Source organism: Pteropus vampyrus, unplaced genomic scaffold (assembly GCF_000151845.1).
Source record: "Pteropus vampyrus isolate Shadow unplaced genomic scaffold, Pvam_2.0 Scaffold576, whole genome shotgun sequence".
Classification (NCBI taxonomy): domain Eukaryota; kingdom Metazoa; phylum Chordata; class Mammalia; order Chiroptera; family Pteropodidae; genus Pteropus; species Pteropus vampyrus.
The window spans coordinates 252,424-274,729 of NW_011889357.1; the positions used below are offsets into that span (position 1 = coordinate 252,424).

Sequence of the window (22,306 nt, forward strand, 5' to 3'; positions counted from 1 at the left end):
GCTTCAAACAGTGATGCCTCTGTGGCTAAATAGCATATCATACGAAAATCCCCCCAGCCCTCTGTGAACAGCTGTACCATTTCTGTACAATCTTATGAGCGTAAGAGTAGCATTGACGTAAAAGATTTATCAGATTTATTTTGAAAAGATCGAATGATTTTGAAACACTCAGTTTTCTATTGAGCGTACACATTGGGTTGAGAGAGGTCATAAGGTCATGTGGAATTTCACATAAAATGGGTTCTTCAGTTAAAGAAGTGTAGGCAGCCTTTAGGGTAAGCAGAATGGGAGGAGGAGACTCCACCCCCACGCGCATGCGAATCTCGGAGTGGGAAACGGAGACGCAGAAAAGCGAAAAGGTTTCCGCTTGCTCGTGAGCCTTCGGCTCTCCGCCTTCTCCCCGGCACCACGTAATCATGTCTGTCCGTACGGCTGTTACAGTCCCTGGTTGCATCTCCCAAGATTTTGTGCTACATTTTCGGGAAAGCCGATGTGTTCTTAACTTCATTCCGTAGGTGAGAAAACTGAGCTCTAGGGAAATTAAATAATTTAGTCTCACAGCTAATTAAAAGCAACGGGAATTGGATCCCAAGCCAGGGACCTCCCAGGACACTGGTTTCCCCATTATCCTTCGTTATTACCTCCCCATGTGAACTGTCACTGCCTCCAAATACACTTCTTCGAATGACCGGCGTTTTCAGTCCCCATTAAAACATGACAATTCTTTTTCTGATGTCTCAGTTTCGTGTGTATGTGCATTTGTTTGTGTTTTAGACATAAAGCAAAGGTGTCTGTTTTCGATGCAGCATTTTAGGGCTACTATTACTTTACCTTGCATTTTGAACTAGAAAATCACATAAGTGTGAAATCTGCTTTTTCTTTTGCAGCGGCTCTAATTAGAGGAAATCGTAAAAACTGTGCTCAGTTTTCTGGCTCCCTCGACTGGCTGATCAGCCGATTGGAAAGGCTGGAAGCTTCTTCCGGTATGTTTTCATTATCTCCTTGTGTGGTATGTTATTCCTGTTTTCTTCTATTTTATGTTAAGACAGAACAACAAACTCTGAGGTTCAGTGTGATATGAATATTTTCCTTTTAACAGGTTAGACAATTTTTCTTAATGATAATGTTATCGGTATTTTTATTGTTCTTTCTGAAAAGCAACCTAACAGGATCTTGTTCATTTCCATTTTTAAAGAAAGTGAAGTCCCCAAAGCCGCCACAGAGCCAGAATCCCCGTTCTGCCCCAAACCAGTTACTCCTAATGCACTATACAAGCACAGGGTTGGTTCAGAATTCCCGTTTTTAATTTGCGGTCAAACGATAATTTGGAAAGATTTAAACGATCTTTTAGTTTTCCAAATGAGACAGCACGATATTTTATTTTAAAGGGATTTAGTCAATACTAACAAACAGTCCGCTATAGTAAACTAGTCGTCGGCCGTGCACCTGATACATCTGTCTCTGGCATGTGTGTTACTCGTATTTGGTGTTGCCGAGACTTCCGGGCAGTTCCCGGGTCGGCCTGACCTCCCCAGTGCCGCAGGTGGTCTCAGTGGCTCCCAGACCCGTTCGCACGGTGCTTCAGTAGTGGCCCTTCTGTGGCTCTCATGCCCTTTATGCCATTCATGGTTCCCTCAGTCTCCTGCACGAGGAGGAACTGGAAGGTAGGGGCCCGATTCCATTCTCGGTGCTCTCTGTATCTGTCATGCTTTCTGGTGCCGAGTAGATGCTTCATAGCATTTGTCGGATGAATGATGAATGAGGAATGAATGTTTGAACTCGCTTAAGACAATGCCCGTCAGTGCAGAAAGAATCCCATGACTTTTCCATGATGAAGTCCCATTCGGGGACAGGCTCGTTGGAGTAGAATGAATAGGGAGATAGAAGAACAGGTAGTTGTAGTCAAAAGGTCATTTTAAGTCGCAGAGCAAAATTTCAGGGTTTTTAGATTTAAGGGGAAGAGAAATTTGAGTTACAATGAGAGCTGAGATGTTGCTGGATTGTTGGGTGGCAGAAATAAAGTAGAGAAGGAGTTTGTGGAGATGAAAGGTACAAGGTTTCTAAGATGTGGGCTCAGAGCATCACGACATGCATGAGATGACAGGATGTATCGACTGAGGAGAAAACCGAAGAACTCCTGGGAGAAAGCGATCCAGTCAGTGGTAACTGGTAACGGTAGTGATTGCAAAACTGGATGTGTCCGTGGGTCAAAGTGTCCAGGATTGTCGGCAGGATCCACGAGGTGCGGAGGAGTGTGCCGATCCCGTCTCCTGGCCTGGGAGGACCCGGGAAGGGAGAGGAGTTCCAGGCAGAGCGTCCACGCTGACCCATCGGCCGCCCCACTTAAAGAGCCCAGAGGAGGAGGGTCGTGGGAGCGGCCGAGCCTCGCCTGCCCGGCCAGGTGGATCCCGTGGGTTCGGTCCCGAGTTTGGTCCGGCACAGGCTCTGCCGCATGCAGCGCTGTTGGCCGGCACCTTTTCCCGGTCGGGCTGTGGGCTGGGGGCACTTCTGCTTCCTCCAGAAGCCCTGTGCTCGTGCAGAAAGCACGTGACCGTCAGGTGGGAAGGACCCTTAGAGAATGCTTAACCTAACGCTCTGACTTTAGAGGAAGGGATGCCGAGGCACGGAACATTTGAGTGACTGATCTGAGATGCTAGAATTAATCGAAAGCCAAGACGAAAACCCTTACATCAGGCGTGAGGTCTTCACGGTGCCTGGTAGCCTCCTAGATTTTAATTATCTAAAGTCTTTTTCACTAAACGGTTTCTCTACTGTAGTTACATTTATGCTTTTAGCAAACACACTTCCTAGAGGAAGTAGGATGGTGCTTAGTTTTTAGAGACAGTACCGATAATAAGCTCATGCGCATAAATCAGCTTATTTGCAATATGGACTCATGTATTATTTGCATGTCACGTACGAACATACGTACCTTGATTTCCCTCGGGCACTGTCGCGTACGGAGCGCGTCCCCTCACCTTCTGTCCACCGCCGACCGCTGGCCACACGCGTGCTCTGCGTGTCAGTGCCTCGCTCACGACTGCGCTCCGTGTGCCTCTCTGTGAGCCGCACAGCAGAGCAGGGGCCTCTGCCGGCTCTAGATGTCCTTCCGAAAAGGTCAGCAGACAAAAGTCAGAGTAAATTTCCGCAAACGTAAATAGAAATCTGATGAAGACATGAAAGAAGTCAGCAAGAGGGTGAGTTCATCGGACCGCTTCCCTGAAGCAGAGACCTTGAGAGAAAGCTCGAAGGGCCTGTCTGTGTGGCCAGTGAGTAGAGCTGCTGAGAGGGGGCCCGCAAGGCTGCGTTGATAAGCGCGTCACCGCCTGGTAACCGGGGAGTTGTCCTTTGTGAATTCTGGGAAACCATAGACCATCGGGGCAGCGTGTTGACAACCAGCTTCTTTCTACCGTTGGTGGTGCTGCTCCCAGGGGCCCCTCCAGCTGCCGCGGTGGTCACAGCAAGCGTCAGCAAAGTGACGTGGGAGCTGGCGGTCGGAAGTCGGGCGGCGTTCCCTGGACGGAAAGGGCGTGGGTGCGGGCCGGGCCCTGGCAGCGCCTGCCGCCCGGCTAACTGCTCACCTCGTCGTGTGATGGACGGGCTCGGGAATGGAGCGGCAGGGTCTTTCCTCATTTGTTTTAACACATTCTGCATCATCGAAGTCGAGCAGCATCAGCATCACCGGTGCATAAGCTTCAGTAGAGTGTCCGACCAGCTTCCAAGAACAGCCACTATGAAGTTCTTCAGGGGAGAAGCGTAAATCAGACATCGTCCCCGGCTTCATGTGTGGCTGTGCCTCTGGGTCAAATGTGACTGAGAAGACAAGTTCGTATGTGCGCGTGCAGCTGCTGGACTCAATAGGTTTCTGAAGGCCGGGTTTTTAGCATGTGCCCAAAGAGCATTTCAAGAAGCCGGTGACTGACAACAGCCAGCTGCTCAGGCTGCACAGCTTTTCTGAGTCAGTGTTTGTGTAGTGTGTTCCCCGTTTGTGTGGCGTGTCCCCCAGTTCCGTGGTGACGACAGTGGCCTTCCTTGGGGGCATCGCTGCCATCTCCTCACACTCTCGGTATGAGACGTGAGTGAAGCTCCCTCCGGGCACGAGCAGAAGACGGTGGCTTTACCTGGCCTTCACTCGCCAGAGCTCTGCTCACACACCGCGCAGCTTCTGGTACCTGGAAATACAGTAGTTTAATGCTTCCAAAGATGGAGCAGCCATCATCTTTGAAGGAGAAAACTCGTAGCCTGTGGAGCGAGTTGTCCCAGAACCGTGTTTGTGGGAAGCTCCCCGCTCCGCATCTACTCAGGTGTGAGTGATCGAGTGAGAGCGTGTGTGCTCACAGAACGTCTGAGACCCACTGCCGGTGACGCAGAAGCCACAGCTAACCTCTGTGAGTGACCCCAACACATCACACAACACAGGTGGCAACAGAGGAGGAGGCAGTTTTCCGGGAGAAAGGCTTGGAGACGGCCGCTGAGCTGTGGGTTCAGAGGTTTTGGTTTTGCCAAAAGCCAGCTGCGGGACCCCCTAAAGCCAGCCATGTGACCCCTGAAGGCCAGCTGCGGGACCCCCTAAAGCCTGCTGCGGGATCCCCGAAAGCCAGCCATGGGAACCCCGAAAGCCAGCCGCAGGGCACCGGGGAGTCAGCTGCGGGGCACCCAGGGGACTCTGCACCTGAACCGCAGGAGACACCCTGAGTCACAGTCACAATGGCGTGGGAGACTTTTTGAAGAAACTCTTTTGAGAAAGCTGTTGGAGTCAGCCCCTGTTTGAGCCTGTCACCCACATCCAGCCCCATCGTTCTGTCTCTAGCATATCAAGTGGCTGGCATTTTAATCATGGTCCTGGGTCATCAAGATGTGAATTATGTTCAGTGCCGACAGGTCAAGAAGGTGGGAAATAGAGAATACATTTTTCAAAGATGTTCACTCTAAATGTTTGAAATCATGCATTAGTATCTAAAGGTTACAGATTTAATAGGTAGTTGAGACGGGTCCCAGATCGGTCCCATGCGGTGACGCCGGAGACGTTAGCGTGCTGCCGTCCACCTCCTTCCCGCCTCAGCAAAGCAGCACGTCGTGGCTGGGGAGAGAGAGGACAGAGAGTGGACCTGAATTGGGGGAACTTCCCGTATTTTGATGTATTTTGCCAGCAATGTGAAAAGTGGGAAAAGAAGTCCCCCAAAGTGAAGCCCAAGGGAACCGGGCTGACTTTCTGAGTGAAAAAGTGGTCGAAGTTGCTGAGTTATCCAAAATCCTTGTCCTCTTCAGAAGGCTTTTCTGGAAGCCTGTGTGTGGGGCATAGATGGCAAATTGCATTTCTAGAAAATGGTTCTTGAAATGAAAAAAACAAAAACAAAACCAACTATCTCATATTTGAGAAAAAAACATTTAGTGCTTTGTGATAATCGATTGATTTCATAATCGTTTTCCATCGTTACTCTTTTAACCGTATCACTCACTTCTAGCACAAGTACTAAGAGATCGGTTTCTTTCCTCCTGCATGAGCCAGCTTAACTAATCTTAATAACTAACCTCGATTTCACGTCTTCATGCTGATCGATCAGTATTTTTACTGAATTTTCTCTCATCAGTGTTCTTCATTCAACGTTTCTCTGCCTTCTCTTAATTTTTAATCTCTGTTTAAAAAGAAGCATAATGTAATGTTTCCCTATCGATCCTTTTTCATGTCACTTGTCTTTGGTCTCATTTCGTTACAGCCATAAACTAGTAGCAGACACTGTGTCGCACTGCTGTGCACATGTCGCTCCTCACAGCAGCCCCAGGGCTGGTCCGTTATTACTGGCATTTTAGAAACGGAGATACTGGAGCACGGAGGGTTTAAATAACGCGAAGACAAGAAAGAAGTCAGCAAGAGGGTGAGTTCATCGGACCGCTTCCCTGAAGCAGAGACCTTGAGAGACAGCTCGAAGGGCCTGTCTGTGTGGCCAGTGAGTAGAGCTGCTGAGAGGGGGCCCGCGAGGCTGCGTTGATAAGCGCGTCACCGCCTGGTAACCGGGGAGTTGTCCTTTGTGAATTCTGGGAAACCATAGACCATCGGGGCAGCGTGTTGACAACCAGCTTCTTTCTACCGTTGGTGGTGCTGCTCCCAGGGGCCCCTCCAGCTGCCGCGGTGGTCACAGCAAGCGTCAGCAAAGTGACGTGGGAGCTGGCGGTCGGAAGTCGGGCGGCGTTCCCTGGACGGAAAGGGCGTGGGTGCGGGCCGGGCCCTGGCAGCGCCTGCCGCCCGGCTAACTGCTCACCTCGTCGTGTGATGGACGGGCTCGGGAATGGAGCGGCAGGGTCTTTCCTCATTTGTTTTAACACATTCTGCATCATCGAAGTCGAGCAGCATCAGCATCACCGGTGCATAAGCTTCAGTAGAGTGTCCGACCAGCTTCCAAGAACAGCCACTATGAAGTTCTTCAGGGGAGAAGCGTAAATCAGACATCGTCCCCGGCTTCATGTGTGGCTGTGCCTCTGGGTCAAATGTGACTGAGAAGACAAGTTCGTATGTGCGCGTGCAGCTGCTGGACTCAATAGGTTTCTGAAGGCCGGGTTTTTAGCATGTGCCCAAAGAGCATTTCAAGAAGCCGGTGACTGACAACAGCCAGCTGCTCAGGCTGCACAGCTTTTCTGAGTCAGTGTTTGTGTAGTGTGTTCCCCGTTTGTGTGGCGTGTCCCCCAGTTCCGTGGTGACGACAGTGGCCTTCCTTGGGGGCATCGCTGCCATCTCCTCACACTCTCGGTATGAGACGTGAGTGAAGCTCCCTCCGGGCACGAGCAGAAGACGGTGGCTTTACCTGGCCTTCACTCGCCAGAGCTCTGCTCACACACCGCGCAGCTTCTGGTACCTGGAAATACAGTAGTTTAATGCTTCCAAAGATGGAGCAGCCATCATCTTTGAAGGAGAAAACTCGTAGCCTGTGGAGCGAGTTGTCCCAGAACCGTGTTTGTGGGAAGCTCCCCGCTCCGCATCTACTCAGGTGTGAGTGATCGAGTGAGAGCGTGTGTGCTCACAGAACGTCTGAGACCCACTGCCGGTGACGCAGAAGCCACAGCTAACCTCTGTGAGTGACCCCAACACATCACACAACACAGGTGGCAACAGAGGAGGAGGCAGTTTTCCGGGAGAAAGGCTTGGAGACGGCCGCTGAGCTGTGGGTTCAGAGGTTTTGGTTTTGCCAAAAGCCAGCTGCGGGACCCCCTAAAGCCAGCCATGTGACCCCTGAAGGCCAGCTGCGGGACCCCCTAAAGCCTGCTGCGGGATCCCCGAAAGCCAGCCATGGGAACCCCGAAAGCCAGCCGCAGGGCACCGGGGAGTCAGCTGCGGGGCACCCAGGGGACTCTGCACCTGAACCGCAGGAGACACCCTGAGTCACAGTCACAATGGCGTGGGAGACTTTTTGAAGAAACTCTTTTGAGAAAGCTGTTGGAGTCAGCCCCTGTTTGAGCCTGTCACCCACATCCAGCCCCATCGTTCTGTCTCTAGCATATCAAGTGGCTGGCATTTTAATCATGGTCCTGGGTCATCAAGATGTGAATTATGTTCAGTGCCGACAGGTCAAGAAGGTGGGAAATAGAGAATACATTTTTCAAAGATGTTCACTCTAAATGTTTGAAATCATGCATTAGTATCTAAAGGTTACAGATTTAATAGGTAGTTGAGACGGGTCCCAGATCGGTCCCATGCGGTGACGCCGGAGACGTTAGCGTGCTGCCGTCCACCTCCTTCCCGCCTCAGCAAAGCAGCACGTCGTGGCTGGGGAGAGAGAGGACAGAGAGTGGACCTGAATTGGGGGAACTTCCCGTATTTTGATGTATTTTGCCAGCAATGTGAAAAGTGGGAAAAGAAGTCCCCCAAAGTGAAGCCCAAGGGAACCGGGCTGACTTTCTGAGTGAAAAAGTGGTCGAAGTTGCTGAGTTATCCAAAATCCTTGTCCTCTTCAGAAGGCTTTTCTGGAAGCCTGTGTGTGGGGCATAGATGGCAAATTGCATTTCTAGAAAATGGTTCTTGAAATGAAAAAAACAAAAACAAAACCAACTATCTCATATTTGAGAAAAAAACATTTAGTGCTTTGTGATAATCGATTGATTTCATAATCGTTTTCCATCGTTACTCTTTTAACCGTATCACTCACTTCTAGCACAAGTACTAAGAGATCGGTTTCTTTCCTCCTGCATGAGCCAGCTTAACTAATCTTAATAACTAACCTCGATTTCACGTCTTCATGCTGATCGATCAGTATTTTTACTGAATTTTCTCTCATCAGTGTTCTTCATTCAACGTTTCTCTGCCTTCTCTTAATTTTTAATCTCTGTTTAAAAAGAAGCATAATGTAATGTTTCCCTATCGATCCTTTTTCATGTCACTTGTCTTTGGTCTCATTTCGTTACAGCCATAAACTAGTAGCAGACACTGTGTCGCACTGCTGTGCACATGTCGCTCCTCACAGCAGCCCCAGGGCTGGTCCGTTATTACTGGCATTTTAGAAACGGAGATACTGGAGCACGGAGGGTTTAAATAACTCGCCTACAATCTGCAAGGACTCAAACCTGGGCACGTGAGCTTGAGTGCACGTGCGTGACCACCGCGTAACACCACGAATGATAATAGCACCTCGTACTACTGCCTTTCCTTATTAAGGCTTGTCACTGTCAAGGGCGCCAGTCCCTCTTCCGAAACGGTGCCAGTCCACCGCGGGCGCGTTCCGGCGTCCGGGAGCGTCCTGCCACCGCCGAAGCAGCTTCGGCCTGTTTGTTCCACGTGCTCCGCGTTCTTCTCAGTCGTTTCTCAGTGTGTTCACCCCCGGCCTTTTCCCTTGTTCTTCACATCGTGTAGATTTAAGATCCCAGGGCTAAACTACAGATTTTCTTATTTCCTCATGCCTTCAGTGAGCCACGGGGATAGTAGTAATAATAAGATCAGACCAAAGAGTTCCATGAATTTTAAGCTCTGGGTAGGGAGGGAAAAAAAGCAGCCCACGTCTTGAGTGATTTGGAGTTCCCGGTACCTCTGAGTTCACTCGCGGTCCTGCAGTGGACTCCGCGGTTCCGGTTTCCTTCACTAGGGGGCAGTGTGAGGCACGCCAGTTAGCACCCAGGAGACACACCCTGGTCGGCTCACCTCCGGCGGGACTGCGGTCTCCCTGTGGAAGCTGTCCTCGGAGGCCCCGCGCCCCGCCCGAGCTGTCCGGGCCGTTCCTCCCGCTGGCTGCAGAGGCGGGAAGAGCCTTCTCTTCTCTCAAAGCCGAATCCCACCCAGGGGTCCCTCAGGCGCTGAGAACTAGGTGCATCTAAGCCCACAACACCTCGGTGGGCTGGGATTATTTTAATTTTGTTTTATTTTTGCCAAACTGTGTAACCAGAGGCGAGAGAACGCCCCGGGGGCTGGCTTTGCTTTCTAAGGCAGCGTTGTTCCTTTTTTCCTGTGACCATCATGGGGGCATGAGCATCATGGCTTGCGCTGCCTCCACAGCGGCCGCCTCTGCCCGAGTGGCCGCCAGTCTGACTCTGTTCGTCCCTTCTCTCAGATGTACGAGATTCACTGGGAGACTCGTGCCTACGTGGTGTGGGGTGAAATCCCCCGGCCAGAGCCTCCCGGTGGCCGAGGCAGACCGAACACTGCGCCTCTGCTCTGTGGCTTTGTCCAGTGGTCCCGGGTAGACCCGGACCAAATTTTGTCCGACCTTGGACAGCCCTGGGCGTGACCCATGAATAAAAAATAAAGCAGTCAACTTTGATCCCAGAGGAAACTCCTACAGTTTGGGGGCCAAGTAACAGATATATAAGTCTCCGTAAAAAGCAGACCGGGCCACTGTCCTTGATGACAGAAAACGGGGTGAGACGAGAAGTGGGGACGTCATAGGTTGGTCGGTGAAAGGAGAGGACGAATTTCGCAGATCAGTTAGGACGCAGAATTCAGGAAGTTTAATGACTAGCTTGGGAAAATGAGCCAGTGGAAGAGGGTTCAAAAATAATCTGGGGCTTTTAGCTTGAGGCCACGGCGGGACGGTGGACCGGAGAAGCAACTTGACATGTACATGTACCAAAAAGGGGTAACGTGTTTGGTCTTGGAAAGGTTGTGTCGGAGGCACTTGGAGACATTCTAGATGACCGTCTGGAAGACAGAAAGTGCTATTTAATAGCAGTCCGGGATGGTCAGCCCAAGGGCTTGCTGTGCCTCCTTACCAAGGCCGAGCACGCGGCAACGGGCCAGCACCTGGAGAACAGCCCAGGTTCACATGCCACTCAGCCCTGACAGTGAAAATAAGTTCATGTAACTTAGGCGAAGTATGACAGAAGGTTAGGCTTCTGTGGAATTGTTGATAGGTTACAAGTTCATTGTCGTTATGTACTGTGTAGAGGAGAGGCAGGAATATTACTGCTCGTTTGTTGTCAGTACTGAGGACTGAGGTTGCGTGAATTGATGAGGAATTGAGATTTAAGGCAGAATAACTTGGAAACGGACATTGAGTTCTACTGTGTTCTGGTTCTTTCTAAAGATTTTTTCAGGTTTAAAAATTTCTTTTGTACAAATTGAAGCAAAATAATATTTTAATTATTTGAATTTTCTCTTATCTTTGTTATGTTCCCATTCTCATTTTTCAAGTTGAGGTATAATTGAGGTATAACATTATATTATTATCAGGTGTGAGATGATCACCACAATAAGTCTAGTTAACATCTATCACTTCACACAGTTACACATTTTTTCTTCTTATGATGAGAACTTTTAAGATGTACTCTCTTAGCCACTTTCAAATGTACAATATTACATATAATCACAATGCCGTACATTATAGCCCCAGGGAAAGACAAATGCTGTATGATTTTATTTATGTGTGGGATCTGGAAAAAAAAAAATCCCAGCTCACACGTACAGAGGGCAGCGGGTGTGGCCCCCACTCATGACTTCACTGGCCCTGCCTGCCCTTCATGGCCGTCTGGAAAGGTCCTGCCTGAGCTCGTTCCCCAAGGCCGCCCTCAGTGTGGCGGTCTCTCGTGCCCCTCCCGGGCGGGGCTCACCTGCTTACTGAGCCGAGCACCTTACCTTGGCCTTTTCCTCACTGGACTGTCTGACTCTTCCTCATTAACCGTGATTTCATCGTCTTTGGTTATCCGTCCCCTCTCCCAAACACCACCTGCCCTCATCACAGTGCCCTGAACAAAGGCGGTGAGCGCATGATAATTATATGCTGGACTGAATGAACACACGGAGAAAAGAGAAGACGCTGCTCGCCGTAGACTGGTTAATTGTCTCTTCCCTCTTTCTGTCCCTAGGAATTCTTGAAGTTTTGCACTGTGTGTTAGTAGAAAGTCCAGAAGCTCTAAATATTATTAAAGAAGGACACATTAAATCCATTATTTCACTTTTAGACAAGCACGGAAGAAATCACAAGGTAAGTGAACCCTTTTGTTGCCGTGAACGAATTCTGGAATAATTTAAAATCTATTTTTAAAATAAGATAACTTTTAAAAGGTATGCCAAATTTTTCATGGGAGATTTTCATCTCTTCATTATGATCGGGTAATATCGTTTAGTGTTTATTCGCGGCGTCCCTGTTGAGAACGAGCAGTTCTCAGTCTGTGTATGGAGGACAGCTGGGAAATAGGTCGACACATCGCTGACCTGTCCGCACGATTAGATCAGGGGCACCTGGAGGAGGAAGCGTGTTTGTGTTTGTGACAAGCACCGCTGATACTCGAATCTGAGGAGGGAGACTCAGCCAACAGTGGTTTCTCTTCTCAGGTTCTGGACGTCTTATGCTCTCTCTGCGTTTGCCACGGAGTAGCAGTCCGTTCCAACCAGCATCTCATCTGTGACAATCTCCTGCCAGGAAGAGATCTGTTACTGCAGACACGCCTGGTGAACCACGTCAGCAGGTTGGTTCATATGACACTGTCACCAGACTGGTGGCCTCACGAAGTAATCGATGTGCTAACTAAGGCATCTGGTGGTCTGTTTGTTTAACTAAGGTCTTTTATGTATTTCTCCAGTTAATAGTATAAGAATTTTTTTCTACCAATCAGCCAAGATAATAGGAATAGGTGAATCCAGAGATATACGCATTTACCGCAGACGGATACGTGGGAGCCTTCGTTTCTCATTCTTCAGTAGCTGGATTCTCGTTGGCTTTCAGGAGCAGGTGCCAGGGACACAGTTGGGTAGAATTATGTTTTACACCTTCTTAGAATATAACCGAAACTCTGCCTTTCAATACCAATCTTGAGTTCCCATGATCTATAATAAAAATTGAATTAGAATGTCCAAGATATCATTAAATTCCACAAATAATAAAATTGCATTCCTAGGTGGATCTACCTTCCCAGGTATCAGACGTTCGTTGAGTACTGGGTGCCAGCCACTGTGCAAGTGCTTTCTCTGTGCCCACTGTATACAGATGAAAATGTGGGAACCGGAAATGGACCTCAGATCTAACTCCAGAATCTGAGTTCACACCACACTGCCTTCCTTACACGAGATGATGATGACGATGATGATAACAGTAGTAATAATGTGCAGCTGCAGTTAAGAAAATACTATGTGTGATGGTCATCACTTTGATATACCGTCGCTAGCAGCTGTTTAGGGACTGCTACCTTACTGTTTGAAACAAAAATGTAGGGTTTGGCGTGTATTTTGGTATTGTGTTTTTTAAATAGGATTGATTTAAGACTTCCTTCATGATTCTCTATAGGACAGACCTGCCATTCATGAGCAGTAGTTGCTGAGACCACCTCTCATCCCTAGTATTAGTGTAGGGTACAAGTCCCCATGTGAAATGCAGTGAAATACAACCAGCCAGAAGTTCTTCTGTTCACAGCGAGGCACAGAGAGAGCAATAAAGCTGATTAGTCACCTTCACTAACAACACGACACTCCAGCCTCATGCCCCACGTGGCACAGAGCTCAGCCTAGGAAGATACGTATGTGTCCTGGGTTTATAATAGCTCTATTAAATCTAAGGGCCGACTATACTGTCTCTCTTTAAATGAGGTTAATAAAACATGCTGAAGAGCAATTAAGGGAAAATGACGTTAGCCCCCTGAGTGACAGACACTGCCAGGTGAGCGGACGCCACTCTGTGGTGTTGGCTGTCAGGCTGGCTGGCACCGCATGCTGCCTCTGTGATCGTCCCGATCATTTCGTAGTGCTTAACGAAACACGTATTTAACAGATTGCATCTTAGAAGAACAGGACTAAGGTTCAAAACAGTGAGATTGACATTAAAACGGAAAAGTCCGTTCGAAATTTTTCATGTACATTTCTGTCTCTTTAAAGCATGAGGCCCAATATTTTTCTGGGCGTGAGCGAAGGGTCTGCCCAGTATAAGAAATGGTACTATGAACTGATGGTGGACCACACCGAGCCGTTCGTGACAGCCGAAGCGACTCACCTGCGCGTGGGCTGGGCGTCCACGGAGGGCTTCTCGCCCTACCCCGGAGGCGGCGAGGAGGCGGGCGGCAGCGGCGTGGGAGACGACCTCTTTTCCTACGGGTTCGACGGCCTGCACCTCTGGGCAGGTGGGCACTGACCGGTTTCTTTGGCAGCGTTTTTGATGGACATCTTCGCCCTTGCTGTACATATCCGAAAGCTATTGGTGCGGCTTACCCCAGATATATTTATTATTCACAAAATTAACTTCGAAATGATAAACGAATGTTAAGTAAAAAGCAAAATTTCGTTAGGGGATAAGGACAACTTACAGTTACAGTACATTTTCAAAGTACAGTGTGCAGTCAGTCATCCCCTGTGCCTGCAGGGGGCACGGTCCCAGACCCCCAGCGATGCTTGAGACCCCAGACACTGCCAAACCCGGCATGGCCCGCTTCTTCCTGTACACGCACCTTTCCACTCACGGCAGGCACTGACGGCCTCTCGTTGGCACATCCGCTTTGCCAGCATCGCTGCTCTTGTGTTTCGGGGCTGTTATTAAGTGAAGTAAGGGCGGCTTGGACACAGGCGTGGCAGTCTGTCTGATCACCGAGAGGGCTCCTAAGGGACTCACAGGCGGGGAGCACGCGGTTACAAAGGGACAGTCCATGCACCCAGCAGGATGGAGCGGGAGGGTGTGAGATTTTGTCATGTTGCTCAGAATGGCACACAATTTAAAACGTGAATTGTTTAATTCTAGAATTTTTCGTTTCATCTTTTCCGACCATGGTTGACCATGGGTAACTGAAGCGTGGGAAGGGGCACATTAGACAAGGGGGCCATCTGTATTTAAAAAGTGGCGTTTTGAGTCACGAATCAACCACAAAAACTTATTTGTTTCCTACTTAAGTCAGTTGGTATGTGCCATGCTTTAGCTTCCCGTGTAAAGAAGAACCAAACACAACCTGGAAAATAATTGGAAGAAATAGGCCAAGTTCTACCTCCTGGCCGATAATGTAATGCCAGGATCCGGTAATTTGTACTATGAGTAGCTGGTTCATATTCACATGGCACTGTTTCAGAATACGGAACTTTAAAAGTAAATGTATAGTTAATTTCACCAGCTACTGCCTCTCAGCTTTGATGGTTAAGTATATGTTAAAAACAAGAAATATATATTAAAAAACTAATAAATACTCTTATCTGATTTATGAAGAGGTGCATTTTGGTTGGCTCCATTTAAAAGTTAGCTTTTGATTACATAGATGTTTTAGTTGTTGGAATTCACCTGGATTCTGTAGACGTAAGCTTGTGTTCATAAAGCTGCATTTAGAGTTTAGTTCTTAGATTATTTTGCAACACATTTAGTATATAGAAAGCACAGAAAGTTACCTTATATTATAAAAAGCTGAACTTTGTCTCTTATTGGATACACACGATAATCATTTATTAGTGCCGTGTAGGTCTGATGGCTTAGGAAAAGACATTTAAAAATTAAATTGAATTAAACCTAAGAGTTTATGCTCATGAGCTTATAAATAAAAGCGCTCCATGTAATCGTATCTAAAAGTAGTACTTACCAAGATTTCCTTTATTCAGTGCCCAGTAGTCTTGAAGAGAGGAAGCTGTGTTTTGGCCATTTCATCTGACCCGTGGGCCTGACACACACAAGTGTTCGGTGCTGGTCCGACACTAGTCACAATATCTGTTCGCATCGTAAAATTTTCCTAAACAACAAAGACCAAGAACAGCAACCCGGGAAGACCCATCAGACTTGGAGTAGTGTTCACGTCTGTGTGGAGGACACTGTAGCTCTCGCCTTCTCTTTACCTCTTGACACCGCCCCGCGCGAAAGCGGGGGTCCGTGTGTGAGTGGGACGAACACGTTGACTTGTTCTTCATTACACGGAGGTTGGGGGGAAACTGTTCTGTTAAAACAGTGCCGACTCGTTTCCAGTGACCTCAGCCACATAACGTCACTTCACCATTTTCCCGTTCGCATAGAGTTTGAAGCTTTTTCTTTCCACACGTAGCAGCGCTTATGGGGTCGAGCTACAGGCCCCGTGCCCTTCTGCTGCAAAGTACGTGTTAAATAGAGCAATAAGAACAACAACGGAATCCAGGGAATCCGTGAACGGCTCAAGGGTGGTAGGCTGTGGAATTTCAGGAGAAAATCACTCTGAAACTTTATGTCAACAGAAAAAAATTATTTTTAAATGACAAGAAAACGTGCACCGTATCATACCCGTAGTTGACCAGTGTTTTCCCTCAAGCGCTTGGATTTTTACATGTTTTTTTAAAAAATAATTTTTTATTTTTCAATTGCAGTTGGCATATAATGTTATATTAGCTTCAGGTTTACCACATGGTGATTAGACATTTACATAACTTACTAAGTGATCAGTCTAGTAACCGTCTGACACCGTACGTAGTTATTACAATGTTATCGACTATGTTCCCTATGCTGTACTTTACATCCCTGTGACTATTTTTATAATTGGCAATTTGCACATCTTAATCTTTTCCCTTTTTACCCATCCTCCCAACCCCCCTTCCATTCATTTTAGGTTCATAGTAAACAAAGACAAATCTAAATCAGTTGGCTTCTGACTTACTTCCCAAGGTCAGCTTCATCGTAACTCAGATACACTTCTTGGGGTCACTCCCTATTCCTTTATTTTTAACATATGAACTAGAATTTAAAGTACCAAATATCTGCAATTTCTGGGTAAAGCACATTCTTTACCACGTAACATTTTTAAGTGGAGAGTAGAGATGGGACCTGAATGTGGCTCATCAGCAAAAGTTTTGAGCTGTGTCTTCATTTATTCTTTCAATTTAAACTTTGCACCGTGTCATCACAGTCCCATACTCTGAATGCAGAGTTCGATCTTGGCCATCCAGGTCCCACGTGTTTGTAAAGGCCAAGTGTGAAAAGTCTTGGTGCTTCTGGAGAATTCATATGGGAAAGGTGGATACAGACCTGTAATCCAGGACTGTAAGTGGCACCGCTGGGGTCTTCCTTTCTGGCTGATGCAGGGAACAGAAATGCAGATCTGTGGCTTTGCTGTGCGTTCATGGGAGTGCGGCCCGAGGATGCTCTAAGCGGATTCCACAGTGGGGGCACCTCCGAGACTGCAGCCCTCAGGCTGTTCGCTAGGCCCGAGGACGCTCTAAGCGGATTCCACGGTGGGAGCACCTCCGAGACTGCAGCCCTCAGGCTGTTCGCTAGGATCTTGTCTGCCCTCCCTGCTTGCTTCAGGCACTGCAAAACTGCTAATGTGGTCGGTGACTTTTAGGTAGTCATTAGTGTTATGTCATATCCCTCAGACCGAGCAATTATTTGGATCATACAGAATATCTGAAATAACATTTTTATCAGCTAAAGAAGGATAGAGACCTTTCTCTGAGGGCCGCATTGCTCGTATGTGATTTTTGAAAAAGTTGCCTTTATTATATTCAGGGAATTCTAGAAGAACCACTTGATAGTAAATTTGTTGCTTGCAGATTTGAATATTGGTGGAATAAAAATGTGCATATTTTAACAAGTAGATATTCTACTGGTGGTTTAAATATGCTGTTGGTAAAATCTTGGCATGCTAGAAATAAAAAAGATGTTATTAATTACAAAGCTTGTATCATGAAATCTATTTTTGTCTTTGCTCAGATTGAGACATCTGTGCGTTTGTGTTTAGGAGAACCTTGCCTGCTTGTCTCCTAGTGGCCCGTGGCACTAATTTGCAAAGGATAGGCTCAGGCCATACATAGGTTGGCCAGGGCAAGAAATGTCATTTATCAAATATCACTTTCATGCCTCAGATTATGTGCTGCTGTACTTAAGAAGCCAACCACATTTTTTATGTGAAATAAATTATAAATTTATTATGTGAAATAAATTATAAAACGACAAACCGATTGGCATATATTTGTCTAGTAAACCATGCGCGATCACGTTTTCTGCTTTCATTAATCATATGTTTTTATTTTATATAAAAAGGAAACCTAATAGTTGAAAAAGGAACTGACATGAAATGCTTGCTGTGTCTGAGACTCTAGGTTCTTATAAACCATTAAAGCTCTATGACATGATGGCATTTGGTTTACAAGAACTCAAGCTTTAGGAGGCGAAGTCGTTTGCTGATGGTTGTACAGTAGTAGTTGGCAAAGCAGCTGTTTGAACTCAAATCTCTCCCTGGAGATTTTCCTCTGACATCATTATACTTTCAGCTCTAAGATGGTTTCTACATCAGATGCCAACTATCTATATGCAAAAGTTTCCGCACATCAGAAGGTCCGTTTTATAACAAAGATAGCAGCATGTCTCCTGAAAAAAAAAAAAAGCAACTTTTTTTTTTTTTTTTTTTTTGACAAAGGACTCAACATATAACATTATTTGTGTTCAGTATTTATCCTGTTCTGGTACTGTGCATGTTTCATCACTGACCTCGGCTCTGAAGATGATTCTCTGAGATAAACACACATCTCCTTCCTTCGTGTCTCTCCCCGTAGGTTGTATTGCTCGGACTGTAAGCTCGCCAAACCAACATCTGCTGAGAACCGATGATGTCATCAGTTGCTGTTTAGACCTAAGTGCCCCAAGCATCTCCTTCCGAATTAACGGACAACCTGTTCAAGGCATGTTTGAGAATTTCAACATCGATGGCCTCTTCTTTCCGGTTGTTAGTTTCTCTGCAGGAATAAAGTTAGTATTTCTGTATTTTTGGTCTGTATCCCTTCCCACTGATACTTTCACAGGAGGCTGCATGGCCATCACGCTGCTGCCCTCAATGGTCTTATACACTCTTGGGCACCTGTCCACAGGGCGTGCTGCCCGTTCTTAAGGGAAGAGGTAAGAGTCACCCCAGAGGGCAGTCTGGGGGGGCTGGATGCCGTGGCCTCGTGTCCAACCACTTAGCTGTGGCAGTCCACTAACGCTCCCTCTCACCAGTGACCTGAAATATTTCAAACCCATTCAAGTTCACCATTTCATTTAATAGGGGGAAATGAACACTGTGAAAAAAAATACTAGCTATTTTCTTATACTTATTTTTATTGTTTTTATCTTTTCATCGTATTTCCACACCCAACTCCAAGGCCCCCCGTTTCTACAGACACTTTCTCCATTGTTCTAATCAGGACAGCTCTTCCCAGCGTCCGCCTGCACCGGGTGCCGCTGTGACCCGCTGGGTCAGGACGGCGTCCTCTGACCCTTTGCTTTTTTGCTACGGCCAGGTGGAAAGAGGAATTAAAATGATAATTCTCTGCAGTTCTACAGAGAGAACTTTACTAAACAATGGTCTGTTGTGACAAGGGGCCCCTCTGTCATCTATTAATGTTTAACGAGAGTGGCTCACTTCCAGTGACCATCTACTTATTCTGATTATTTTTTGTTATAATTCTTCTTATAGGAATAAGTCATAGTTACAAAAACACCACATCGAAGAAGGGACAGAGTAATCATAAACTATTAGCTATATGTGTACCATTGATCTTTCCTTGTGCGTTTATACGAATTACTTTTCTTTCTATAATCTTCTGGAATGTTTTAAAGTTTTTGTTTCATCATTTTTGTTTTCTGATTTTTATTTTATTTATTTATTTGACATTTCGGCCTGGAAGCAAAATATAAATTAGAAAAAGAATTACAAAGAAGATGGAAATTTGAATTTATTTTTGTAAGCTGAGAGCCCAAGAAATTAGTATCATTCATTATGTTTTAAAAAGGGTTATTCATTGGGACTCAGATTAAATTATTTTAATTGAGCGTGACATATAAAATATTTTAGTAAGTTTTTTTATTGAATAAGAATAAGAAATAAGGTTACCTTCTTTCTTTAGCAATTGAAGTATCAGTTAAGTTCCTTAAGGAATTTCGCTGGAAAATTGGAGGCAGGAAGCGACCTCGTCCAGCCCTATGATTTGAAGTGTCTGGATATTAGAGCATGTCTGCTCTTTCTCTATTGATTACTTGGGCACCTTGAGACATTGAGTGACCAGTTACTGTGGGCAGGTATTTCATTCATCTGGAAACATGCTGCCTGTGCTTTTGCTAGTTCTCCAGTGAGGAGTAAATTTTTGCCCATCCGTTCACATAATTCCATCAGGGTTTCTCTTTTGATCATGTTTTACCACTTTATTTTTTGATCATATTTTACCTTTTATGATGAGAGGCTCTTGGGCTCTCAGGTGCCAACATGATGATGGCACTTAGGGAGAAACGTAGCTTCTGGTAGAGTTAATTTTGGACTAATAATTTATTCCTTGTGTTTTGCTGATCAGGAATCTTTTGTGTACACCAGAGACATAACTGACCCTGACACACATCCCTTTCAGGGTACGCTTTCTGCTTGGGGGGCGACATGGAGAATTTAAGTTCCTTCCTCCACCGGGCTACGCGCCGTGTTACGAAGCCGTTCTGCCGAAGGAGAAGCTGAGAGTGGAGCACAGCCGGGAGTACAAGCAGGAAAGGGTGTGCACCCGGGACCTTCTGGGCCCCACGGTGTCGCTGACACAAGCCGCCTTCACACCGATCCCCGTGGACACCAGCCAGGTAGCCGAGCGCGTGGCAGCAGCCCGAGGCACCCAGTCTGATAGCCCGGGGCTGGCTGACTCTTGACCCCAACCCCCAGGAATGTGTGTTTATAGGAGTGCAATTTATACGTGACTGAAACAAGTTTTATACAATAATGCTTACCTTTATCAGGCCCACTTACCTATTTGCTGTTCTATTTTATCTTTTCGAGGGCGATCCCAAGCCACGACATCGATTTCACAATGCAGTAAGGGGTCACAGCCTTTGGCAATGCATCGTTGGGTAGACGTGGAGTTTTTAATTTCTCTTCCCATATAGATACACTTACTATTGTGAAACGGCTCAACTGACCTTTATGCTGGGTAGAGACTGAGATCATGGGCTCTCGAGTTGAAATGCCTGGGATCAGATGCATCCCCCGGGACCTCATGAAAGTTTCTCGTCTTGCCAGTTGGGATGCTAAGAGTGTGTTTGACGTAGTTAATAAATAACGCACTAGCACAGTGCTTTGCACACAGGCACCCAAGAAATGCTAGCCATCATTCTTTATAGAAGTGAAAATATCTTGACAGTGACAATGAATTAAATATTGCTTTATTTTGATAACGAAGTAACTTCAGTAGGTTGGTTAAATATTCAAAGTTTATTAGTTTTTGAAGATCAAAGGTAATTCTTCTAAAGTCTGAAGCAGAATTCACACCCGGCGTCAGCTTTGTAGAATTACCTGTTTAGCTTCTCGAATCATGTTCTTTGTCTCTCCATGCTGAAGTTTTACATCATGTAGCAAAACAAACACACAAGCTTTGTTCACACCTAAGCCTCAGTTTGTGTTGTCTGGTGCTGTGGGGTGGCCGTGGCACTGAAGTTCAGTGGCGAACGCGGTTGGAGGACAGATGCAGAAGGGAACGGACGGCCGGATGTCCGGCACGAACACGCCGTGGGCTTCCCGAGGCTGGGAGAGCTGCCACTGCCCCGGGGAAGGTAGTGACAGCCGGCTCCCTGGCGAAATGGCCTCATCCGTGGACGTCGTGGGCGGTCGCCTGCCCTGTTTGTTGAGGGACTAGTCGTGGGTGACACACAGCCCCTCACTTTGAAAACTTGTGTTCTTTATAAAGAGGTCATTAGACCTCCTCGTAGTCATGGGAACATGTAACGATTTTCCCCCTTGGGGATTACATGTGGAAACCACTAAAAGAGCAGAGTTAAGAGAAAACATAAATCACTGCGATCAGATCTTCATAGGCTCAAAGAGCCAGTGGACTGTCGTCTGGGCACCGAATTGCCTTCATTCCGGCCTGTGGACAAGGCCGGGCTGGTGTAAGAACCTCGGGGTGCTTCTGTCTAAGTAACGCGCGCCTGGTGGCTTTCTACCATCCGTCCGTCAAGGTATCTCAGTGGCAATTGTCCCCACCAACACTCTGTTTTTTCCTCCTAACTTTGTTTATAAATTCACTTAGAAACCTAAGCTGACTCTGCCTGAAAAAAGTCCCCAAATTTACCTAAAGAATGTTTATGTAACGAGTTACATTTTTATAACTAAGTTATCATAGGAGGTTTAGACTCTCGCTATATTATTAGATTTTAATGGTGTATAAGACCATTTTATTTCATTCAATTCACAGTGAGGACAGTTGGCACTGTGTTTCATTGTATGTTTTTCTGAGGTGCGTTTTCTTTTCCTTTTCTTAAATTTTAGATCGTGTTGCCACCCCACCTGGAGAGGATAAGAGAAAAATTGGCAGAGAATATCCATGAGCTCTGGGTTATGAATAAGATTGAACTTGGCTGGCAGTATGGGCCGGTATGGAGTTTTGAAATTTATTTTCAGATTTCGTTAATATGTCTTTCTGAAAACATTCATGTCTGCTGTGTGGTGACATGAATGAATTGGATTGATTTATTTTTTTTTACACATCAGTTTTTATGCAGTTTTTAATTGGTAAGTTCATTGACAGATGGTTCGATTGCCTAGACCTTTGAAAATTATCAATCTTTAGGCCAACAGTTACATTTTTAAATCAAGGTTAACATGTACAGACTATAGGCATTGATTTCTAAAGCGCTTAGAAAAAAAAAGTCATTGAAGTTGAAATTGAAAACTGAAAATGGAAAGAAATGGGCCAATTTTCCTCCCCACAATGACTCGCTTCCCTCAGTCCGTTTGTACGGAGCACGTCCTGGGGCGGAGGTCACGGCTGGTTTCACAAGAAGAGACAGGCTGAGAAAGAATGGTTGCTTGTGTTTTAAAAATGATTATTATTTAAAGAATTTAATGTATCGTTTGTCAGTAAAATCGAGTTGAAATAAAACCAAGCAAGTTCCTATGTAATACCAGTGTGGCATTACACCTGTTTATGCGGGACGGTGGTAGCACGTTCATTTTTGTAATATTGTCAGTC

At 46.4% G+C, this 22,306-nt stretch overlaps 1 protein-coding gene across 1 annotated transcript in view; it reads left to right on the plus strand.

The window, feature by feature from the left end:
* LOC105308431 (ryanodine receptor 2-like) overlaps positions 1-22,306 on the plus strand; it is a 123,503-nt gene that overhangs the window by 51,450 nt on the left and 49,747 nt on the right. The window contains exons 8-14 of the mRNA XM_011384404.1: positions 888-983; positions 11,281-11,399; positions 11,750-11,883; positions 13,283-13,524; positions 17,885-18,077; positions 19,709-19,925; positions 21,604-21,708. Coding sequence (XP_011382706.1) covers positions 888-983; positions 11,281-11,399; positions 11,750-11,883; positions 13,283-13,524; positions 17,885-18,077; positions 19,709-19,925; positions 21,604-21,708 — 1,106 coding nt within the window. The remainder of the gene's footprint in view (positions 1-887; positions 984-11,280; positions 11,400-11,749; positions 11,884-13,282; positions 13,525-17,884; positions 18,078-19,708; positions 19,926-21,603; positions 21,709-22,306) is intronic.